Source organism: Taudactylus pleione, unplaced genomic scaffold, assembly GCF_031769625.1.
Source record: "Taudactylus pleione unplaced genomic scaffold, aTauple2 ptg000114l, whole genome shotgun sequence".
In the NCBI taxonomy this organism is placed as follows: Eukaryota; Metazoa; Chordata; class Amphibia; order Anura; family Myobatrachidae; genus Taudactylus; species Taudactylus pleione.
In genome coordinates this window covers 8,708,044-8,734,290 of record NW_028284516.1, presented here as the reverse complement: position 1 = coordinate 8,734,290, position 26,247 = coordinate 8,708,044, and the positions used below count along the sequence as shown (strand labels likewise).

The window sequence follows — 26,247 nt, the reverse complement described above, 5'->3', positions numbered from 1 at the left end:
GAGCAGAGTGGGGTTTTGGAGTAGTGGATGGATAGGACACCAATAGGTCAGAATGGAAACCATGCATCAGCACGGTGAGGCAGCAATGCTAACCTCTATGCCACCAAGTTATCCATTTTAACCTCATTCATGTATTGAATATTGTGTGGGAACAAGGGGACACCTGGGCTGTCTTTATTATTTGTGACAATTGTAAATCTCAATATTTTATTATATTGTGTAATATACAGTATGTGTGCACAAAAATAGAGAATAGTGCGCTGACCCCCGTGTTTAGATTTTGTATATGGATTCATCTTCGTGTTTTGGTTTTGCACTACGCTCAAGTGTTTTGGTTTTGGATTCGGATAAAAATTATAAAAATCGATAAAAATAACCAGCTAAAATGTCCAAATCCAAGTTCACTTTTTAAATCCGTGTTTCGAACCGGCAACAGATACAAATCGGCTCACAAAAGTGAATCCTAACCTTGACCCGGTTCTACTCGGAACCCCTAAATTCATGTGTGTTCGGATTTCAGAAATCCGGACCAGCACATGTCTACCCACAAGTAAAAGTAATACCCGATCTATGGCACTTCAGTAACAATCGTTGGTCTGCATGGTGAAATTGGCATTACAGCATAATCTTAAAGCAGCAACACCACTTAAATTGCATATTAAATAAAGATTATTTACTTATCTATAGTCCCATCTCGTAACATGAATTTATGCTTTTTGCATTTGTTCCAGATGCTGCAGGTGCTTTTCTGTGCATCACCCACTTTTAGCAAGGAATCCCCCACACTGCCTTGCTTCTCCTATCAGACACAGCAGAGTTTTGCACCACTGCAATCACTGCCAGTCTGTGCACTGCACCTACCAATATAAATGGACTAAATAAAAAAATAAAACAGAAAAATGGTCAGTCTGGCACTTGCAGCTTGGTATACGACCCTGTTAGACATAGTTACATTACTGCTCTCTTTCTCATGGATTGGTCTCTTGGCAGATGTATGACCCTATGCTGCTCAGGTTCCTCTCTTTGTATACACAGTTAGAGACCCCTGTTGTCAAGGTATTTATATTTAATGCTTATTTCCATGAGGAATTTGACTGGCTTGCAAAATAAATATTATTAATGTGATTTTAAAGGGATGCTGTCCATAAAAATATTTCAGTTTGTCTGTTTATGAATTAGGGGGTGATGTATCAAATCTTGGAGAGAGATAAAGTGGAGAGAGATAAAAGTACCAACCAGTCAGCTCCTAACTGTCATTTTTCAAACACAGCCTGCAAAATGACAGCTAGGAGCTGATTTGTTAGTACTTTATCTCTCCATTTTATCTCTCTTCATGGTTTGATACATCTCCCTCAATATGAAAGCTAAAGGCTTGTTCAAAAACTGCACTGTCCCATCTTTCCTCAGTTGCACAGAGATTAATGTGTAGTAAAAGCTACTGCATGACACTCGAATAATTCACACAGAGAGCGAATACACTACCCAGATGCTTTCATGCTGTGTAAGCCCATGCCAGGGCACTTGCATATCTCAGTATTTATTGGGTTGATGTATCAAGCAGTGAAGGGAGTGTAGAAGTGGACATGTGGAGAAATTGACAATAGCAACCAATCAGCTTTGAAGTAGCATTTATCTAGTACATTCTATAAAATGATAGGTAGAAGCTGATTGGTTGCTATGGGCAACTTCTCCACTGGTCTATTTCACCATTGCTTTCACTGCTTGACGCATCAATCAATAGCACAATGTACAGCCATGGCCAAAAGTTTTGCGAAAGACACAAGTATTGGTTTTCACAAAGTCTACTGCTTCAGTTTTTATTAGGAGTGTGCACCGGCCACTTTTTGTGTTTTGGTTTTGGATCTGGATCTTTCTTCGTGTTTTGGATCTGGATTGGTTTTGCCAAAACCACCCTTTGGTGTTTTGGGTTCTGGGTTTTGTGTTTTGGATCTGTATTTTTTTTTTAAAAAGCATAAAAACAGCTAAAATCACAGAATGTGTTCATTTTTCTGCTCCTATGCTATTATTAACCTCAAAAACCTTAATTTCCACTCATTTCCAGTCTATTCTGAACACCTCACACCTCACAATAGTGTTTTTATGTCCAAAAGGTTGCACCGAGGTAGATGGATGACTATGCTAAGCGACACGAGTGGGCGGCACTAACACGTGGCCCATCTAGGAGTGACACTGCAGTGGCAGACAGGATGGCAGTTTGAAAAACTAGGCCCCAAACAGTACATAATGCAAGATGGAATTGTCCTTGGGCCCTGCCACCCACCCTTATGTTGTATAAACAGGACATGCACACTTTAACAAAGCAATCATTTCAGCGCCAGGGTCTGCCACACGACTGTGGCTGAAATGATTGGTTCGTTTGGGCCCCCACAAAACAAGCTGGCAATTAATCTGGCCCTGCACAAACTGGCTCTACGGAGGCAAGATGTCGTCCTCATCCTCCTCATTCACCGATTCCTCACCCTCTTCAGTGTTGTGTACATCCTCATCCTCACAGAGTATTAATTCGTCCCCACTGGAATCCACCACCACAGATCCCTCTGTACGTTCTGGAGGCTGGTCTCCCTGGAAGAGTTGATAATTAATTTTTATGAACATCATCTTCTCCACATTTTGTGGAAGCAACCTCCTACGCCTTTTGCTGACAAGGTTCCCGGGTGCACTAAACACTGGAGGGGGGGCAACTCCGGTAAAATAGAGCCAGTTTGTAGAGGGGCCTCCAAATTGCCTCTTTTTCCTGCCAGTACATGTATGGACTGTCTGACATGCCTACTTGGATGCTGTCACCGATTTAATCCTTTAACAGACAGACGCACGCCTGTCACTGCTGCTTCGAGGAAGCAGGTGTGGCTACAGCCCACACAATTCACAAAGACAGGAAAAAAAGAATTTTTTATTTTTTGTGGAGCGCACTTTGAGGGTTACACCACCCTTTAACAGACAGACGCACGCTTGTCGCTGCTGCTTTGAGGATGGAGGTGCGGCTACTGTGCATACATTTCACACAAACACAGAAAAAAAAAATTATTTTATTTTGGTTGGAGCGCACTTTGGGGGTTACACCACCCTTTAACAGACAGACGCACGCTTGTCGCTGCTGCTTTGAGGATGCAGGCGCAGCTACAGACCACACAATTCACAAAGACAGAAAAAAAAATAATAATTTTTTTATTGTTTGTGGAGCGTACTTTGAGGGTTACACCACCCTTTAACAGACAGACGCACGCTTCTCGCTGCTGCTTTGAGGATGCAGGTGCGGCTACAGTCCACACAATTCACAAAGACAGAAAAAAAAAGGAGAATTTTTTTATTGTTTGTGGAGCGCACTTTGAGGGTTACACCACCCTTTAATAGACAGACGCACGCTTGTCGCTGCTGTTTTGAAGATGCAGGTGCGGCTACTGTGCATACATTTCACACACAAACACAGAAAAAAAGAAGATTATTTTATTTTGGTTGGAGCGCACTTTGGGGGTTACACCACCCTTTAACAGACAGACGCACGCTTGTCACTGCTGCTTTGAGGATGCAGGTGCGGCTACAGCCCACACAATTCACAAAGACAGAAAAAAAAGAATTTTTTTATTGTTTGTGGAGCGCACTTTGAGGGTTATACCACCCTTTAACAGACAGACGCACGCTTGTCGCTGCTGCATTGAGGATGCAGGTGCAGCTACAGCACACACAATTCACAAAGACAGAAAAAAAAGAAGAAATTTTTTATTGTTTGTGGAGCGCACTTTGACCATTACATCACCCTTTAACAGACAGACGCACACTTGTCACTGCTGCTTTGAGGATGCAGGTGCAGCTACAGCCCACACAATTCACAAAGACAGAAAAAAAAGAATTTTTTTATTGTTTGTGGAGTGCAATTTGAGGGTTACACCACCCTATAACAGACAGATGCACGCTTGTCGCTGCTGCTTTGAGGATGCAGGTGGAATCTAGACGGGATTTGGAAATGGGGACACACTACCTCCATCAATTGTCTAAATCCCACTGCACTAATGGTGGATACCGGACGCACGTCTAACACCAACATAGCAGTCAAGGACTCAGTTATACGTTTTGCTTCAGGATGACTGCTGTCGTACTTCATCCTCCTCGCTAGAGACTGTTGGAGGGTCAATTGTTTAGTAAAAGTAGTGGTGTTCCTACTTCCTCTCTGGGATGATGAACAACTCCCAGCAGCAGCAACAACACTAGGAGGAAGTGGTTCTTAATCTTTCCCTATTTTATTTTCATCGGAGAAAGTTTGGTCCTCCATTTATGTTATATTGATATATACGTGCGGCTAAGGCGCACACAAACACAGAAAATATTTTTTTATTTTTGCTGGAGAGTAGTGCACTTTGTGGGTTACACCACCCTTTAAGAAATGAGCCAGTCGGCCCTTTACTTACGGGACACAGGCGCACGTTTGGCGCTGCTCCTTTGTTGATGCACGTGCAGCTACAGCCCACACAAACACAGAAAATATTTTTTTCTTTTGTTTGGAGTGCCCTTTGGGGGTTACAGCAGCCTTTAGCGGTCAATCCAGCCGGCCCTTTATTTATGGGACACAGGCGCACGCTTGGCACTACTTTGTTGATGCACGTGCGGCTACTGCATACACAATTCACAAACACAAAAAAATATATTTTTTTATTTTTTTTGGAGTGCACTTTGGGGGTTACAGCACCCTTTAACAGTCAATCCAGCTGGCCCTTTATTTATGGGACACAGGCGCACGCTTGGCACTACTTTGTTGATGCACGTGCGGCTACTGCGCACACAATTCACAAACGCAAAAAAAAATATTTATTTATTTTGTTTGGAGTGCCCTTAGGGGGTTACAGCACCCTTTAGCAGTCAATCCAGCTGGCCCTTTATTTATGGGACACAGGCGCACACTTGGCACTACTTTGTTGATGCACGTGCGGCTACTGCGCATACAATTCACAAACACAAAAAAATATATATTTTTATTTTGTTTGGAGTGCCCTTTGGGGGTTACAGCACCCTTTAGCGGTCAATCCAACCGGCCCTTTATTTATGGGACACAGGCGCACGCTTGGCACTACTTTGTTGATGCACGTGCGGCTACTGCGCACACAATTCACAAACACAAAAAAATATATATTTTTATTTTGTTTGGAGTGCCCTTTGGGGGTTACAGCACCCTTTAGCGGTCAATCCAGCCGGCCCTTTATTTATGGGACACAGGCGCACGCTTGGCACTACTTTGTTGATGCACGTGCAGCTACTGCGCACACAATTCACAAACACAAAAAAATATATATTTTTATTTTGTTTGGAGTGCCCTTTGGGGGTTACAGCACCCTTTAGCGGTCAATCCAGCCGACGCTTTATTTATGGGACACAGGCGCACGCTTGGCACTACTTTGTTGATGCACGTGCGGCTACTGCGCACACAATTCACAAACACAAAAAATATTTTTTTTTATTTTGTTTGGAGTGCCCTTTGGGGGTTACAGCACCCTTTAACGGACAAGCCAGCCGGCCTTTTACTTATGGGACACAGTGCACACAATTCACAAACACAGAAAAAATATTATTTTTTTTTGCACTTGGGGGGAGCACCCCTGACGGACAGAGCACCCCCTGGACAACACTACAGCACCCCTTTAGGACTGGGACACTGCACAGGACTTTGGAGTGGACACAGCCCCTATGGACAACTGACTGCACAACACAGTCCAGCCAGCCCCTATGGACTTTGAAGTAGTGGACACAGCCCCTATGGACAACAGCAGCACAGCGTAGCACAGCACAGCACAACACTACACTGCACTACACTACACAGCTCAGCCAGCCCCAACTCCCTCCCTCCCTCTTCACTGTCCACAGCCGAGTGAGAAAATGGCGCCGACGCGGGTACCTTATATAGGATCCAAAACCCGCGAGACCCGGAAGGCGAGATGATGACATTTTGCCTCGATTTCAGATACGAGTCAGGCGGGAAAAGTCGAGCCTGACTTGGATCGGGGGGCTCAGGGGGGTTCGGATTTCAGAAATCCGAACCCGCTCACCCCTAGTTTTTATGATGGCAAATTTGCATATACTCCAGAATGTCATGAAGAGTTATCAGATGAATTGCAATTAATTGCAAAGTCCCTCTTTGCCATGACAATTAACTTAATTCCAAAAACAACATTTCCACTGCATTCCAGCCCTGCCACAAAAGGACCAACTGACATCATGTCAGTGATTCTCTCGTTAACACAGGTGAGAGTGTTGACGAGGACAAGGCTGGAGATCACTCTATCATACTGATTGAGTTAAAATAACAGACTGGAAGCTTTAAGAGGACGGTGGTGCCTGAAATCATTGTTCTTCCTCTGTCAACCATGGTTACCTGCAAGGAAACACGTGCAGTCATCATTGTTTTGTACAAAAAGGGCTTCACAGGCAAGAGCTTCATTGCTGCTAGTAAGATTGCACCTAAATTCACCATTTATCAGATCATCAAGAACTTCAAAGAGAGAGGTTCAGTAGTTGTGAAGAAGGCTTCAGGGTGCCCAAGAACGTCCAGCAAGCGCCAGGACAGTCTCCTAAAGTTGATTCAGCTACGGGATCGGGGCACCACCAGTGCAGAGCTTGCTTAGGAATGGCAGCAAGCAGGTGTGAGTGCATCTTCACGCACAGTGAGGCGAAGACTTTTGCAGGTTGGCCTGGTGTCAAAGAAGCCACTTCTCTCCAGGAAAAACATCAGAGACAGACTGATATTCTGCAAAAGGTACAGGGATTGGATTGCTGAGAACTGGGGTAAAGTTATTTTCTCTGATGAATCCCCTTTCGGCTATTGTTTGGGATTATCTGGAAAAACGCTTGTCCGGAGAAGGAAAGTTGAGCACTACCATCAGTCCTGTGTCATGCCAACTGTAAAGCATCCTGAGACCATTCATGTGTGGGGTTGCTTCTCAGCCAAGAGAGTGGGTTCACTCACAATTAAACACCCCTTATCAGTACCAAAACATTCTCCAAGAGCAAGTTCTCCCAACCATCCAAGAACAGTTTGGTGACGAACAATGCCTTTTCCAGAATGATGGAGCACAAAGTATTTGGAGGCTGTGTTCCCGGGCTGGGTTTTGTATCTGTTTCGTTAGATCCGGATGCTCTCTGAAGGAGACTGGGTTTGATGAAATTCCTACGCATGAAAAGAGTACTTGATTGAATTGATAGAATGTAGAAGGACGATTGGTTCACCGTGAGGTGACTGGACTCCAGATAATTGGAGGACGGCTGATTCACCGGTTAGGATCGGGAGGTGATTGGACTCCAGATAATTGGAGGATGGCTGGTTCACCTGTTAGGACCGGGAGGTGACTGGACAGTAATGTAGTATATATATATATATATATATATATATACTGTATATATATATATCTGTGGGAGCGCAGTGAGGAGGCTCACTTAGACAAGCTAAGGGACTTGTTGCACTGGCAATTTGAAAGTGCAGCAGGATATCCTTTTATAGAGGCTGGAGAAGTCCAATTAGCAGAGGATTGAGAAGGGAAGATCCTATTGGCAGAAGGAGCGTCACATGTCAGGGTCCAAGATGGCCGTGCCCATGGTTCCCGGAGAACGGCTGTCAGCACATGAGGAACGCTGGCCCTGCCATCACAGAGAGCGCGCAGGCATCGGCGTGTAGAGGTAAGACCAGCGAGGCCGATGGAGAGGAGGAAGCCACTACAGCACAGCGTGGGAGCCGGAGAGTGCAGCGGGACAGTGCCCGCAGAGGTAAGTAACAGGGTCTGATTCTGGGGTCTCATACGCGGCTTGTGACAAGCACCTTGTGATAAGGCAAAAGTGATAACTAAGTGGCTCGGGGAACAAAACATCCAAATTTTGGGTCCATGGCCAGGAAACTCCTCAGACTTTAATCCCATTGAGAACCGGTGGTAAATCCCCAAGAGGCGGGTGGACAAACAAAAACCCACAAATTCTGACAAACTCCAAGCATTGATTAGGTAAGAATGGGCGGCCATCAGTCAATATGTGGCCCAGAATTTGATTGACAGCATGCCAGGGCGAATTGCAGAGGTCTTGAATAAGAAGGGTCAACACTACAAATATTGACTCTTTGCATAAACTTGATATAATTGTCAATAAAACCCTTTGGCACTTATGAAATGCTTGTAATTATACTTCAGTATACCATAGTAACATCTGACAAAAAGGTCTAAAAACACTGAAGCAGCAAACTTTGTGAAAACCAATACTTGTGTCATTCTCAAAACTTTTGGCCATGGCTGTACAATACACTAAACACAATGACATATTCGGATAAGTCACTTTGGGGGCCCATTCATCATTGATCGCATACACAATGTGATGTGGGCACGATATTAGTACCCATGATCACATTGCAGTATTTGATTATAGCGCTGGGATATGTGAAAATGCAAAAAGCATATGCAAAGTATCCCGTCCCAGCGATGGGCTGGGAGTGAAGTGACGGCATCAGTGGTCTCTTCACTCCTGTGCCGGGACTCCTGCACATGTGTGGTCTACAGACCATGCATGTGCAGCGGTCATTGCCGGGGACGGCTCCTACGGATCCCTCTCCCATCTAGTTTTGCGATGTGTAGCCCATAGGCTACAGCAGCACAACTCCATCTTTAGATGACGTTAGCTGCGGGGGTTAAGCTTGGTAAATCTGACAGAAACATATGAGCACTGCAGCTGCTGTCAGATATGGAGGGACAGCTCCTACATCTGCTGCGATCCCTTCATAATACATCTGGGGGATACTAAAATATTTGCAGGTATACTTCGAAAATGGGTGTTTTCGGGGAATATGCCACAAATATTTAATGATACATGAGTCCCTTTGGCTGGTGTACAGTCACTAACTCTTGCATGTCTGCACTTGCACTAAAGTTTGTTTACACTCACCAGGCAAGTGAATGAGCAGCACAATAGACGCTGAGTACTGATTAATGACCTGAGAACATCCTCTAATACCTACATGTATTGGCAGCTAACTTGCAGCGTCTAGCTTGCCAGTTGCACTCATTAATTTATTGTCCATCTGACTTATCACCTCACTTCCTCCACTTTTTCTCTATTTGCTTCCAAACATTTTTACTTTAGGTTATTGTTTTATTATTAGTTATCCATTACATGGTAAAGTTTCAACACTAATTCTGAGAGATTGCAACATAATTACTGGTGACACATTAGTCCAGTGCTTTGTAATTCCCATCTGAAATAACATCTGATGATGTAAAGGAACTTTCAAATATTGACAGACTAAATAACATTTATCAGACATCAGCACACAAACGTTCTTTCATACATCAGTCACTTTATGTACATTTGTGGTATAATGGACAATACATTTATTTTTGTATATATTTGTGTTTGGTTTTTTTTCATGACACAAATATCCATTCTTATAATAAATAAAGCCATAGAACAAATGAGGTTACATTAATCTACAGTATAATCCAATATAGAGACATGAAGGGTTCATTTTGTTTGTCTCTTTGGGGTATATTTACTAAGGTGCGGGTTTTTAGAAGTGGTTGTGTTGCCCATAGCAACCAATCAGATTCTACTTAACATTTATCTAGCACCTTCTAGAAGGTAATAGCTAGATTGGTTGCTATGGGCAACAAAACCACTTCTAAAAACCCGCACCTTAGTTAATATACCCCTTTGTATTAAAATTTACACAGATTTTTAATTCATGTGAACATATGAAGGGATTTGTAGACCACTATTGGATGTTATTTTTAATTGCATATACAGTATCTTGTACCTATTCTGCAAATGTGAATAGTCACTAGTTCACATTCAGGAGCTGTGGATCTGAGATTTGTGTGAGGTTTTCACTACTTTTCAAATCTCTGCTACTGAAAGGTTGCAGCTAAACAATAAGTCGTACACTGGTGGAGATGTATCAAATCTTGGAGACAAAGTGGAGACAGATAAAGTGCCAACCCATCAGCTCCTAATCATCATTCTACAGGCTGTGTTTGAAAAATGACGGTTAGGAGCTGATTGATTGGCACTTTATCTCTCTCAACTTTATCTTTGATACATCTTCCCCCCCCATTAACACATCTATTCTAGCCATAACTGAGAGAACACTTTCACATCTCTAAAAGAAATGCTTGGTTGTCAATAGCATTGCAATAATGATTCCCAACTCCCAAAGGAACACTCACATCATGGCAGGCTCCTACACGAGTCTCTACTTTTGGTGAGTCCATGTATGAGAGTTATGATAATGCTTATATCTACGTGTTCGTTAGTTGATTTGTTTAATTTGTACTGTTTAATTTTTTTAAGATATGGATTTCTCTTATACGTAGTTACAGACATTACATTTTGATGCAAAATTAACCTTGAATCCCTTCACTGCAGAGGACAAGTGGGGCCCGTCATCCACATATACCTCTCACTCATCGATTGCAGAAAAGTGCCCACAGGTTACTTAACTTCTCCCCACTGGCACTCATAATCAGTGGGGAGTTGGGAAGATCACTGTGGCTGGTCCCGAAGTAATGAAGTCAGCTCCACTTTTTAAAAATAAAACTTTAAAAGAATTGCCAGAGACGGAGTAAAGACTTTTAGTCCCGCTATCTCCCCAACCATGGCAAAATAACTCATGCGTTAAGTGTTTGATTATGACACATGAGGTCTTGTGTTTGAGTCCCCTGCATAAGTGCTATGTATTGTATGCTTTAAGTAGAAAATTATTGTTAACAATGTGCACATATATTTTACAATTAACGCCCTATTCTCTATTGAACAACAGAGTTCTCCTGTGCATAGGGAGAGAGGGTGATCTCGGACAGATTGTGCAAGGGTACCAATGCAGGTGGCCTGCTGTGTAGGGCCCCCCTGGGCATGTGCATAGTGGAAAATACAGCACTTTGGGGCACCCTTGTTTGGACGAGGGGAGTCCACTCTTTCAAACTTTGTGCTACCATAGAGATTTTTGCCTGGAAATCAGTGTGATCACCAGGCAGAACCCCCTGCACTACAGAAAAATCATGGTGGTCCCCATAGCACTACGGAAAATGTATGTTTTGCGTATATGGGCGGAGGGCACTACATTCTCTATCAATCACATAATGACACCAGTAACTTTGTGGACACTCATATTTGAAAGAAGGGAGTCCGCTATTTCAAATAATGTGTCCCACTAGTTGAAATTGTCTGGTGAGCACAGGTGAATATGAAGTTTCCCGTATATGGGTGGGAGAGCACTACGTACCCTATCATGTTCATAATTACATTTGTAAATGTGGGGTCACACACATACAGTATGAAAGGGGGAGTCCCCTCTTTCAAATTATGTGGCCCCCTTAGCAGCTATTGTCTGGTGATCACAGGTATCGCCGGCTGTATGGAAAACAAAATTTCAATAGATCAGGAAGAGCACATTGTGCCCCATCTCCCCCATACTGGCCTGAACACACATGGGGCACCCAGGTATTTAAATACGGGAGTCTCCTCTTTCAAACATTGCACCCCTTTAGTACAGTAGTTACTTTCTGGTGATCAGCAGAAAATAATTGAACAGTACATAAAAAATGCAATTTTTCACAGACGGGGGAATGGATTTAAAGCACATATCTCCCCTATCTTGTGTAAAAAAAAAAGTGCTCACTCATATAATGCAGTAGGTTGTCTAATTTTTAAAATGGTATGCCTTGTGTTAGGCTACCCCATTCTTCCTACACATAGGAAGCGTTTAAACCAAGACAGTAAAAATTTGAAGAAAAACCATTTTCAATTTAACTGCAAATTTTTTTTATCACACATAGGGGTAAATTTACTAAAGTGAGAGTTTTTAGAAGTGAGTTTTAAAAGTGATGTTGCCCATAGCAACCAATCAGATTTTAGCTATTATCTTCTAGGAGGTGCTAGTTAAATGTTAAGTAGAATCTGATTGGTTGCTATGGGCAACATCACTTCTAAAACTCACTTCTAAAAACTCTCACTTTAGTAAATTTACCCCATAGAATCCTGCTTTTTACTATTTTGGAAAGTTGGATTATTGATGAAACAAAAACCATAAAGTTTTTCTTTGTGATGCATATATGACCAAAAAACACTTTTATTTTTGGTTCTCTTGAAATTTCAATAAAAACTACTTTTGTCCCTTTCGGGTAAATGTTTATGGACGTGTTAGAATTATTAAAAAGACTAATGATGTTTTCTGAAAATACAAAGTCTTCTGAAAAAAATTAAGGCATAATTAGCGTGGGTTCCATGTAAGAAAAAATCATTGATTCTCATGTTGGAATATGAGGCGTGCAGATATGAAAAAAATTACCTCAGCACAAGGGTGAGAAAACCCTCAGCAGCGAAGGAGTTAAACATTAAACCCTGGTCATTAATGTCCCTACTTTCCAATATTGACCCGTACAATCCTCTTATTCAGTATAATGGATGCTATCTCCTCTGTATAACTTAATATTTAATAGACTGGAATATTTGAAATAAATCAAACACTGCATCCAAGCTTAGTAAACTTGTCATGACTGAAACTGTAAACTAATATAGTAGCTAAGGCGCCAGTGTGGGTGCACTGTGTGCTATATCTGCTAGTCAAAAAAATGCAGCACACCCCCAACAATCTAGACCAAAACACAAACAGTAGATAGACAGCGCTGATTTATCACAGCAGATAGGAAAGATATTAAATGTAAAAAATCATTAAGATAGAATAAAATGTAAATTAATATTTATTAATATGCACATATGATATGTGAATAATCCCTAAATGGGATTCTAAAGAAAAACAATCCTAAAAAACATATATTACACAAAATAACAATTATACATATAAATATAGCAGCCGGTGGATAATGATCTCCAATCCCCTGTAATACAGGGTGGCAAAGTCCCTTTCTAGATCCAATAATAAGGACTGTGTACAGTAGTGACTCCGCATCCAATGATAGAAATAATGGGCCTGATTCAGAGCCGGACGCAATTAGCGCTCGCTCGTCCAGAAAATAGGGGTGGCTATTCAAATGAACCGTTCGTTCTTTGCGGTCTGTTCACGCCTCTAGGTCTGAATGAGCGAACAAAACTTGCGGTCGTTTTTTGGATAAATACGCCCCCTGGCCGCTCGCATCCTCCGTCATGTCTGCTATTTATTAGATTAATCGAGTACATCGACCAGCGTATGAACTGCTTGCTATTCTTGTGGTTGGTTTTTGCTACCACAATCTTGCGAGCAGATCTGGCTTTAAAATAACCCAGTGATGTGGTCAATGATGCTGCTGTTTTAATTATGCACACCCATAAAACGCCCGTTTTGACCTTTAAGCACGCCTGCGTTCGGATCTCCACTCCACGTTTTCAAACACCTTCCCCCGTTAGCACCCACATACGCCTCATTCTGTCACTCAAATTATCAGGTATTCGCCATTTTGCGAGCACATGAATTTCGACCGCACTGACTGGTTCGCGCATGCGTATAACGATCCGTACGCATGCGCAGTTGGGTAAACATCGCTCGGAGCGAACGAGCGGCCGCTTACGAGCAGCTCTGAATCAGGCCCAATGATCCCAGTAATTGTGACACTGTGTAACAAACGGACCACAGACTGATAGTTATAGCAACGTTTGTATCAAAGCACAGTACATGTGAGCTAAACTTCAAGGTGGAGTATATGCTGATGGTCGAGCAGTACTGGAGCAGCAATAGATGTATATAAGGGCTCAACAGTACTCACAATCCTCCAATAAGACAGGCCACTCCGGCAATGATGAATAATAAGCAGCCTCCGTAGCCACCAGCAGTGCCCCAGGGAAAAAACGGAGCGAGTGCCCGACAGGGTCTCCCTCTCTCTGAACCGCTCCGGCGGTCAGCATTCTGCGGCGTCCGTAGCTGTTAAAGCTTCCTTGAGAGGTGAATGGAGCAGAGACTGACCCCTCCTAAGCACTGGTAATCCCGTGATACAAATCACCTGCGTCCCTCACGTGGATCCCGGCAAGCCACTGTGTTCCAATCAGCGTGTCAGCCGCTGGGGGGGGGGGAAGAAGGACAGGCAAATGTCTCACACTGCAGCATACAGTTAGGGATGGAGTCACACCACCGGAAAACACACCGTGTCCTCAACGCGTTTCTCCGCACTTGGCGGCTTTCTCAAGAGGCTGATGTATGTGACTGAAACTGTAGTGTATGACGTTCTATCCACGCTGTGCCCTGATTACAGTAATTAGATGCCCCTGCACAGCAGCAAAGTGTACCTGGATATAATTTTGACATATCAGAGTACATGAAGTTTGACAATGTCCATGTTACAGTAGATTTGTATCGTCTGTAGTGTGAACGACCACTATGAGATAAGACACCTGTAAAGGAAGATAAGAAAAGCTGCTGGTTTGACAGTAACCACCAGAAAGTCACAGTAGATACGGTGTCACCCAGTGAAGTAGATATCGGCTGATCAGGTTTATAATGGCTGTTGTCACAGATATGAAGTTGTGCTATGGTTTCCTATATTTGCAGGATGATCTGACAACTCTGGCTTCAAGGGGCTGGGGGGTCCTGTGGTTGTCTAATATAAAGGTCGGAGCTTCATTCTCTGACGTGCAGAGCAAACCCCGGAAATGCTTCAGCTGGTGAGAAAGTTGAAAAAAAAAATGATTGTTAGATTTACAGATTTTTAAATAATGATTGCTTACAAGCTACAAAGAATAGGACAGGTTCTGTAAAGGCCCCCCCACACGGTGCGATTATTTACACAATTTGGCCGTTTTCGATCGATTGGAAGTAAAATGACCAATCGTGTAAAAAGTACCATGTGTGGGGATGATTATGATGCCGATGCGCGCTCCTGCTGTCGCTGATCTTGGTCATTGATCAATTGAAGCTGCAGGAAGATATCAACCTATCTTTCACGATTTGGCAGAAATCGTTTCGTGTGTGTGCACGGTGAACGATGCGATGGATGATGGACGATTTGTCTTCACTAATCCTGGCCACTCCCTTTCACTATTTTTAAATGTTCCAGCATATTTGCAATCGTTAATGAGCCATCTGTATCGTTTGGTTGTTTGTACAATTGTTCCATGTGTAGGCACAATATGGTTTGCTCATGAGTTTAGGGGAAATCGCAAACTACTGTATATTGGATCATTTGCAAGGAGCACTGTGTGTGGGGGCTTTAATACAGACATTACGGAGATTCATGGAAAGAAGAAAAATAATTCTGTTGGGTGAAATTCACTGTGTTACCACAAAATCCAGCATTTCCTTTACCTGGGATGCACCATTATACCTGTCCACTACAGTTCCTAACGCCTTCAATGGTCCAGCCCTGGTCTCCTATAGGGGCCTATTCATCATCACTTAATTCCTACAAAAGCAGGTGAAAGTGAACATTTTCACCTGGAATTGTAGAAATTAAGTGATCGAGCCATTCATCAAAAGCATAAAGCAAGACATATCACAGATATCTCCTGCTTACCGGAATGGCCCGCTGTCCCCATACACTAGTATGGGAACAGAATTCATCAAGCTCCGAAAATACAATATTTTTGGAGCTTGATTGCGGGAGCATTTGCCATCGTAAGATGGCGATCACTCCTGCTTGGGATTCACAACCCGCTCCTTACCTATGGGAAGGAATCTCGGGTTGCGAAGAAGGGATCCCGTCGGATCCCTCCGCCGGACGTCGGGGCTCTTGTGTGCATGCATGACCTGTAGGTCATGCATGCGCACTAGTCTCACTGCTCCGAAATGAGCAGTGAAGCTGCTCGCAGAGACAGCTGATTTTCGGATCAGATGTTTCCGCACCGAAGCAATAATGAATTGCACCATTGCTCGCGGCGAGTAACTATGTTAATTATTGGGGTCCGGACGAGCCCCGATAATTAACATACTTACTCGCCGCAAGCGCCGGAGCAATTCATCCTTGCTCTGGTGTGGAGACAGCTGCTTAACATTATGAATAGACCCATTAGACTTACTTTGCTCACCCTATTCAGAAAGGAACATGGGACATTTTCATGTAGTGGGAAAGTGCACAGGGAAGGAGCCTTGGCAACTGCTACCAGGGCCGAAACTAGGGTTTTTGTCACCCGGGGCAAGACAGTAATTTGGTGCCCACCCCCCCCCTGGTAATTCCCCCATAGTAATTCCCCCTGCAGCAGTGCCCCCATAGTAATGCCCCCTTCAGCAGTGCACCTATAGTAATGCCCCTGTACTAGTGGCCATATGGTAATGTCACCATAGTAATGCCCCTGTAGTGCCCATATGGTAATGCCCCTGTTGTGACCAAATAGTAATGCCCCCTAGTAATGCCCCTGTAGAGCCCCCTGGTAATGCCACCTGTAGTGCCCCCTGGTAATGTCCGTGTAGAACCCCCTGGTAATGCCCCTGTAGAGCCCACAGGTAATGCCCCTGTAGGTAATGCCACTGTAGTCCCCCTGTAGAGCCCCCTGGTAATGCCACCTGTAGTGCCCCCTGATGATGCCTATGTAATACCCCTGTAGAGCCCCTTGGTAATGCCCCTGTAGAGCCCCCTGGTAATGCCCCTGTAGGTAATGCCACTGTAGTCCCCCTGTAATGCCCCCTGTTAATGCCCCCATAGTGCCACATACACACACACACACAAAAAAAAATACTTACCTTAAACCCCGCTCCTGTGACTGCCACCGTCAGGTCCGCCCTGCTGCTCCCCGGAACTATGGGAGAGACGTCATTACGTCTGTCCCATAGTGCCTGTGGGGAGAGCCGGAAGCTGGAGTTCAGAACAGAACTCCAACCTCCGGCTAGCATGGCGCTGCAGAGAAGGAGCCGGGCGCCCGCTGGTAATAACATCTCAGCGGGCGTCAGGCTTGGAGTCTCCCTGCGGTGCCGGGCTGGAGGACACTGGCGCCGGGTGCAGCGGCACACCCGGTGCACGTGCACCTCCAGCCCCCCCCTAGTTGCGGCCCTGCTGCTACTTTTATGAATAAAGTGAGCAGTAATAATCTAATAACACACGGGAGACGGGGACTGTGGGCCTGATTCAGAGCCGGACGCAATTAGCGCTCGCTTGTCCAGAAAATAGGGGTGGCTATTCAAATGAACCGTTCGCTCTTTGTGGTCTGTTCACGCCTCTAGGTCTGAACGAGCGAACAAAACTTGCGGTCGTTTTTTGGAAAAATACGCCCCCTGGCCGCTCGCATCCTACGTCATGTCCGCTATTTATTAGATTAATCGAGTACATCGATCAGGGTATGAACTGCTCGCTATTCTTGTGGTTGGTTTTTCCTACCACAATCTTGCGAGCAGTTCTGGCTATAAAATAACCCAGTGACGTGGTCAATGACGCTGCTGTTTTAATTATGCACACCCATAAAACGCCCGTTTTGACCTTTAAGGACGCCTGCGTTCGGATCTCCACTCCCCGTTTTCAAGCACCTTCCCCTGTTACCACCCACATACGCCTCTTTCTGTCACTCAAATTTTCAGGCATTCGCTATTTTGCAAGCACATGAATTTCGACCGCACTGACTGGTTTGCGCATGCAATTTGCTGTCTGTAAATAGTGAAATTGTTTTATATGTTTTCATATTACGGTCAGTGGTGGATTTTAACTAGTAAAATCTGAAACTCCCCTGTGATCCCCCCAGTCCCCCTGCTTGTGAATTAGGAGCCGTAAAAAATGCTTTCTGCTAATCATGTCAGACAGGTAGTCCCAGGGCGAGCGGTTCTGCATTTATTATGGTATCCTTATTTGGCTTGCTGGGGCTGCAGCAGATGCAGCCCCTAGCCAATGCACTTTTTCTGGTAAGGGTAGGCCTAATCATAGTATTGTATCATAGTATAGTATAGTATCATAGACACGGTGAGTAAGGGTAGGCCCAATCATAGTATACTATCACAGACATGATTCATTTAAAGTCAAATATTTGTATCTTACCCTCTTCCAGTGCCATAGAATTCTTCTTTTTTACATCAGTGAACCAGTTGCAGTCCCATTGGAAGCCCTACCTGCCAGTCACACACACACACACACTGAGAGGACAGACAGTCCCAGGGGAGGTGTTTTCTCCCCCTGGGATTGCCAGTCTGGGCTGCGATTAGCAGCGAGTATGCTTCCAGTGGAAGCCGCTCCTCTGCCTATCGAGCATCCCTACCCTGCTTCTAGGGGCTGCAGCCGATGCAGTCCTCAGAAGCCGGTGTTATGCGCGTGCGTGGTGTCACCACTGCTTGCGCGCATGTACCGGTCCTGACACCTGCCAGATCCATTGTGCAGGCACCAGGACCCGGCTGCAGTGTGCTGGTCGGAGCACCGGCAGTGGCAGCCCCCTCATCTAAGAAGGTAGGAGATGCTGCTGGATAAAGTCCATACCTATTTAATTATCTAAAAGCATCTATATGCTGTATTTTTCGTTTGCGTTTCACAGATCTTAAGCTACACAACTCTGAAAATACGGACACAGAAATTGAAGTGTACAGGTGCATTTTTTCATCTACACTGAAGACCAATTTTTTATTCCAACACTAAAATAAAACCACTTGCAGGCTAGAAACTCATTCTGTGTATTTATATACAAGACACCCAATAGATGGTTTTAATGCTGAGTTCAAACTACTGATGTGTGAACTTCTGGAGCTCTTCTCCTCTTCTCAACATAGAATAGAAGTGATCTTTGGTTTTAACATTTGATAGTAAATATAATTTCCGCTACATTTCTAAATGATAGGGAATATGTATTACACACCTGCTCTGAGCTAATAGGTATGGGCTCCTGAAGGATAATCCAGGTGACACATTCTAGGAAAGGGCTAGTTGTTAGTGATCCCAGGTATGTCCAGTAGTTTTTGTCCTTGGGCAGCAAACTCGAGAGGTCGAATTTTGTGAATGGACATTCTTTATCCTAGAATTATAACCTGTAGTTAGTAATAAATATGGAAAATTACAAGAAAAAAACGTTGCTTTCCTTTGTATACTGATATCAATATATTTCAATTCATATGTCTTTGTAGTAATGTGAAAGCAAAACTTTCATAATCTGCAGCAAGAATTGTGTTTAAGGGTTTCATTATTCTGGTCGCACTGTCTGCTATCTGTTAGGGAATATGGTCAAATAAACTGTGTGTTTTCAAGTTTCCAGTTGTAATAAATCAGGAATCTAGGGCACCCATTCAATATACAGTTTCTATAAGGTTCCCATCCACATGAAGGAAAAAACGCGTTTCATCCCAGACAGATGATGCATCTTCAGATCTTGGTCATCATAAAACTTAAGCCAGGTACACATTAGGCGATCCATTGCATGATATATCTTTCCGACGCAGATTGGAATGATATATCATGCAGGTCGCATAGTGTGTACACCCGATCGTGCATTCCCAACGGTCGTTCATCGAATTGTCTCATCTGCTGTGCAGCACAGCAGATACGATGAGGAGATGAACAATGCTAGGAATTGGTATGAAATACCGCTGGCCGCATGGCCGGCGGTTCGATTCCCGTCAGCGGCAGCCCGACGAGTGCGACGCAGCGGAAGCCCAACAGCGCTGGAAATCCCGATCGTGGATAGGTAAGTATCCACTAACCTAACCCCCCTAACCCTAACCCTCCTTAGGGGTGCCTAACCCTAACTTCCCCCCCAAGTGCCTAACCCTAATCCCCCCTCTAAGTGCCTAACCCTAACCACCCCCTTCCCCGCTGCCTAAACCTAAGTCCCCCGGGGGGTGCTTAACCCTAAGTCCCCCCCCGGGGGTGCCTAACCCTCCCTCCCCATAGCCTAACCCTCCCGGGGGGTGCCTAACCCTAAGTCCCCCCCTGGGAGCCCTAAACCTAACCCTACCCCCCCGCGGCTGTCCGCTCGCGGCGCCCAGCATCACTACGATCGTGATGCCGGGCACCGGTCTCCCGGCGTCGGGGAAATGCGGGCGTCCACATCTAGACGCCCGGCATTTCACCCTTGCCGGGATAAGACAGTCGGGTAGCCGGCTGCCGGTATTTAGGCAGTCGGCTTCCCGATTGCCTCCCCAATGCCATGCTGCTAAATGCAGCATGGAACTACACATCGCGCCATCATCCACTTCAGGGCCGTTACTAGGGGTGTGTGATCGGTGCAGCCCCATAGACTTCACTTCACCGCTGCTCACCCACAGTCCTTGCATCCGGTTAGCAGGGTGCCTGTAACGGCACCCTGCTGCCAGAATCTCTACAGCAGTGCTGTCTGGAGCTTCCTTGGAACTCTTCGGGTGTGCCAACAACTGCCCTTACAGCACCCAGGCCTGAGGATGCCCCGGGCATTGCTGTGATTACTGGCAATTGTGGCTCCGTCCCCTCCGCATGCCGTGCAGTGCGTACATACGGCGTGATGTGCGTACGTACGTGCATCACGCCGTGCAGTGCGTACGTACGGCGTGATGTATCGTGCCGTCGCATCATGCAGTTGCTGGGTACACACATTGGACCTCATTCAGAGTCGGTCGTTGCAGCCGCACAGTCGTAGGGGAAAGGGGCCGGATATGCAAATTAAGCGATCACAAGTTGCGGTCCTAAGATGAGATCGTTAGCTGAACGACCGAGGGTAATAAGCGGCCGTAAGACTAATTAACGCCCCCTTCTCGATCACAACACACGTCATCTCCTGGGATATAAGGATTCATCGCGAGCATCGGGAACCATCGGAGCTGGTCGTAGAGCTTAAGGTTGACCATACCCTCTCTTAAGCACTACGATCAAGTCAGTGTTCAAACCTCCCATGTCACGTGTGCTAAGACACTACTTTGTTAATTATGCACTCCCATAAAACGCCATTTGCATAGTCAGGCACGCCTGCGTTCGGATCTCCACTCCCCCGTTTTCAAGCACCTTCCCCTGTTACCACCCACAAACGGTTCAATCTGTCACTCAAACTACCGACCTGGCTGTGTTCAAGGAGAGAGAAATTTCTGATCGTAGCAGCTAGTTTGCGCACGCGCATTGCGAACTTTACGCATGCGCAGTTTAGCGAACATCGGTGGCGTACGACCGTACGGCCGCAACGACCGACTCTGAATGAGGTCCATTGTGTAGTTGCATTAATCCCAATCGACATTTGAAAGATCCCAATCAGGTGAAGATTGGCATACGTGTTTATACATATATAATGCAATTTGAGGCCAGATAGTGTATAAATACAGCAGTATCACTCTTTGCTTTCAAATACAATACAATGATCTCTTACCCCTTATTTTATTATGTTAGATTAAGCAAATTATTCTTGACTGTGGACCTGATTCAGAGATGGACGCAATGACGATGTTTATGCAGTTTAGCGATTATTAGTGATCTACACGTGCGAATGTGTCACACCGCACATGCTGCAAGTGTCATTACCGATATCTCTCGCAGTGACGAATCATTGGCAAAGTGATTGACAGACAGGGACCATTTGTGGGTGGCAATGGGGAGGTGGTGACTCAAATGCAGTCATGTCATTACCGTTTTCAGGAAGTGTCTCTGCCTGCTACTGCGATCCCATACGCAGAAAAAATGGCTCCAGAATCTGAGTTCCTGCAGCCATTCTGCGCGACCATAGACTTTTTCAGAAGTCCAATAACTGCCTGAACTGTGAAAGAGCTGAGTCTTTGTACACAGTCACCTGGATTTGTGAAGCTGCGGGTGAGCATCTCAATAGAAATCCCAGTGGTTGCGAAGTTTGCTTTTTTCACACAGCCGCTGCATGCAAATTCGCAGCTACGATGGGATTACCGCACATCTATGAATCAGCCCCTGTCTCCAATGGCTTGTAAGTTGCCAATGCTGTAATTATGTTTGTCGACACCTCCATTATTTTTGATATCACAGACATTTTTCCACATACCTTTGTTTTTATTCTGTCTAAATTATCAATAATGTGTTGGATTTCAGGATTTGCTTCTCCAATCTGTAATGAAAGCACAGACATGCAATATGATAATAGCCATCATTTGAAAACTATGAAAGATGACCTAATGTGACCTAAGAACTACAAGTAGAAAATATAGATTGTGTAGCAAAGACTGAGGCGCACTTGCACACCGGGAGGTGCATGGTGGGACTATAGCTGATTTTGCCCCTCATCTTAGTCATGTTGCCCTTCATAAATCCCCCAAGTCAAGGCAGACATTTTTATAATGCAGCCGATCAATTTACTTTGTGTCTCAGTGATGCTGCTACTTCCTAATGAATTCCTTGGCTTTATTGTTCTGAATATTGATTAAGCAAACAAAACTGCTTCCTCTTCTCTGTTTAAGGCAGTCACTGTTAATGGTATTTATAAAACCAACATCAGCATCAAATTTCATTTATAAGGCACCACATGTTTTACAGAGTTGAACAAATAAGAGACAGGAGAACATAAGAGATGTGAACATACAAGTTATGTGAGAACAGTTGCGTGTTAAGACGGCACATGTGTAAATTAACAGAGCAGGTATAGTCATACAGTACAGAGCATGTTCAAATCATACAAATCATAGAACAATCATACTGTTAGAGATAGCACAAAGGACAGACAGTGGGCCTGATTCAGTAAGGATCGCTATTGCGATCACAATAGCGATTCCGCACGCAATCTCACTGCGAAGATATGCTAATGATTGCAATCGCAATGCCATACGCAGCCTAACATAAGGACGCCCCCTTTACCTTACACACATTTGTAATACTGAGCACGACTGCGAAACCATCGGTAACATCGAGTACAAACGCAGCCTCACACACACTTGCACAAGGTCAGACCTTGCTCAGGAATTGCTAACCTCATCGCACGCTGTGAAAGCCCAAGCTGCGTATGACATCGCAGTGGCTAATTTATGCGCGCCCCTGCAATGGCGTTCAAATGCATTGACACGCCTGCGTTTCGCAGACCACACCCCCCGTCACCCCCCCCCCAAACAGTGCTTCCTGTCAATCACTCTGCGATGGGTCTGCGTAGACACTGTGATTGCAGTCCTGATCACAGTGGAGTGTTCGCGCCTGCGCTCTGCGATGCATACATAACAGAACGTAACAATCGGCCAATTGCGTGCGTAATCACAGTTGCAATCGGTATGGAATCAGGCCCAGTGTACGGATAAGTAGACACAGGGAACAAACGTGAGGCATAAGGGTCAGAGGGTCTTGCCTGTAAGAATTTACGAAGGAAAATGTTGGAAACTCAGCTGGAGTGGAAATCACCTATAAGTGTGTGTGAACCGTAGAGAATGAGGCCCATAGTCATTAATAAGTAACAATTCACTGGCTCTTGAATTCTCGTGTAGATGGCAGACTGCTATATATTTGCAGAAATACTTCTAATGTATTCTAGTGTCATGGTGCCTACACACTTGGCGATCTGCACACAATACCATGATGTGTACGATTTCCCTTGTAACTCCTCCCCGGCAGCTCTGCACACAATTTGGTGTTTAAAGTGTCCAATTTACAAACGATCTATCGTGCATCCAGACTTTTTCCAAAGCATTGTGTCCCAGATTGGCAGATCTGCCCTACAGCACGGCAGATCCGAAGATGCGATGTGCGACCAGCAGGGACGCGCATCGCATCGTGATCGTGAGTGGGGACTCACGATTTGGACATATTTTACACGATCTGTCCGTCCGATGCGTCGGAATCGGCCAGATAGGGTAAAATTTTGCCAAGTGTGTAGGCACCTTCAAACTTGTGGGAGGGGGGGTTGAAGTACATAGTTTCACAAAGTTCTTATCTGCTCCCTCCACCCAGGAGACAGTATAATATAATGGCAACACTATCTATAAAGTACAAACTCAGGGCCTGATTCAGACCCGCTTGCGAGCGCTGAGCGCTCGCAAGCGGGTCGATGGTGGCCCAGAGCGCATGCGCACGACGGAGCCGGCTCCATCGTGCGCATGTGTGAGACCCGGATAGCGACGGGCAAGCCGTCGCTCCGGGTCTCGTACCAAAGGGGCGTGCTGTCGATGTTGAGTGACAGCACGCCCCCTTTGGTGGGCGTGCCGGGGGTGTGGCTGCCCAGACGGAGGCGTTCCCATGGGAACGCCTACCGACTGGTGCCGGCCCCACTGACATCACAAGTGATGTCAGTGGGAGTGCTTTCGGCTCTATTTGAGCCGAAAGCACTCTAGGGCTTGCGGCAATGAGACCCTACCACAAGGGTCTCGTCGCAAGCCCGATCGTCACCCACAGCTATGCGAGCGGGCAGGAGGCAGTTAAAAAAAAAAATAGCCCGGCCCTGATTCAGAGCGAGCGCTCTGTCAGAGCGTCCGGCTCTGAATCAGGGCCTCTGTTTGTAATCTTCAATGTCGAAGTTATGCTCACTCCTGGACAGCTTCTCAGTACATTCCCACAGCACACACGAGCATGGCTTCAGCACTGAAAAATGGCTTTGTATTTTCTGCACTTAGATATACTGTATAAAATAAATGTAACTACGTTGTGTGAACTCAGCTTACACAACATTGCAATTAGAGTTCAATTAACTAGAGGAAATAAAGACAACACCTCATACAATAATTGAGAGTGAAAGCTGGACCGACATGGATTCCAGAAGTTCTACATGTATTATGCAGTGATAGCAAATTGCTCCACTGTCTCCATTTACGTATTACCTACCTGATTTGTGGGGACTGTCCCACAGTGCTGCGAGTTGGGACAAACTTGGGAATTGAGTGGTGTGGTAAAGTCCCACTCACCACAGCGGTTCAAAGGTGAGGGTAGTGGAGAGTGTAATCATGCCTGTGGGGTACGTAGCGTACTTCCCAACATGGTGACCCGAGACCCTTTTTGAATACCTCAGGGATAATGTTTTTTTAATTTTACATGTTGGCTTATTTTAGTAGATGGGAAGGCAAAGGAGTTCCACAGAAGGGAGAGTAATATCACACGTTTCATTTTACTAAGTTTGCAGACATAGGGCCTGATTCAGAGCCGCTCGTAAGCGGCTGCTCGTTCGTTCCGACCGATGTTCGCACAACTGCGCATGCGTACGGATTTTAATACGCATGCGCGAACCAGTCAGTGCGGCCGAAAATCGTGTGTTCGCTAAATAGCGAATGCCTCCTATTTTGAGTGACAGATTGAGGCGTTTGTGGGTGGTCACAGGGGAAGGTGCTTGAAAACGGGGAGTGGAGATCCGAACACAGGCGTGCCAAACGGTCAAAACGGGCGGTTTAAGGGCGTGCATAATTAATAAAGCATCGTCATCGACCACGTCACTTGGTTGTTTTATAGTCAGAACTGCTCGCATGATTGTGGTAGGAAAAACCAACCACAAGAATAGCGAGCAGTTCATACGCCGGCCGATGTACTCGATTAATCTAATAAATAGCGGACATGACATATGATGCGAGCGGCCAGGGGGCGTTTTTTTCAAAATTACGTTCGCATGTTTTGTTCGCTCATTCAGACATAGAGGCGTGAACAGACGGCAAAGAGCGAACGGTTAATTTAAATAGCCACCCCCTTTTTCTGGACGAGCGAGCGCAAATAGCGTCCGGCTCTGAATCAGGCCCATATTACACTGGGGTGTTAACCCCTATTTGTCATATTTTCTGTGTGCATGCAAGTGACTTTGCAGTATGTATTTTATATGGTGCTAAGTATAATAGTGTATTAAACCCATATAAGAGGTTTGGTTACTGTAGTCACAGTTGTGCTGATAGTTTTTGCTTGATTCCAATAAATACAAGTTACATCCTTTTCTACAGGATATTAAAGTTCATATAAACATTACATTTCCTAAAAGTACCACAATTATGTATAGGTAGGATTGTACAGTGTACCTGCAACAGCACGCCTATTACAGCCAAGCCATCAGGATGCTTTGTGGCCTCGGCAAAGGACGGGTACCTCCGTGAATTCCAGTGAACTACATGCAACTTAAAAAAGAAATAAATGACATGTCAGAAATCGATTTTGGATCAAATATATTTTATATTTCATTGGTTATTAATTAGGGGTGAGCGGGTTCGGATTTCTGAAATCCGAACCCCCCGAGCCCCCCCGATCCGAGTCCGATCCGAGTCAGGCTCGACTTTTCCCGCCTGACTCGGATCTGAAATCGAGGCAAAACGTCATCATCCCGCCTTCCGAGTCTCGCGGGTTTTGGATCCTATATAAGGTACCCGCGTCGGTGCCATTTTCTCACTCGGCTGTGGACAGTGAAGAGGGAGGGTGGGAGTTAGGGCTGTGTAGTGTAGTGTAGTGTAGTGCTGCTGTTGTCCACTACTTCAAAGTCCATAGGGGCTGGCTGTGTTCTGCTGTGCTGCTGTTGTTAATAGGGGCTGTG

General features: G+C 45.1%; 1 protein-coding gene across 2 annotated transcripts in view; it reads right to left on the bottom strand.

Annotated features, from left to right (window-relative positions):
• Nucleotides 1-12,713: 12,713 nt before the first annotated feature.
• The window catches only part of LOC148524937 (carbonic anhydrase 13-like), a 56,965-nt gene continuing 43,431 nt past the window's right edge, over nucleotides 12,714-26,247 (bottom strand). For both annotated transcript variants that reach the window (XM_088471398.1, XM_088471399.1), the window contains exons 4-7: nucleotides 25,742-25,837; nucleotides 21,823-21,885; nucleotides 18,718-18,873; nucleotides 12,714-14,619 (exon numbers count right to left, since the gene is read on the bottom strand). In XM_088471398.1, coding sequence (XP_088327524.1) covers nucleotides 14,488-14,619; nucleotides 18,718-18,873; nucleotides 21,823-21,885; nucleotides 25,742-25,837 — 447 coding nt within the window. In that variant the 3' untranslated portion in view covers nucleotides 12,714-14,487. The remainder of the gene's footprint in view (nucleotides 14,620-18,717; nucleotides 18,874-21,822; nucleotides 21,886-25,741; nucleotides 25,838-26,247) is intronic.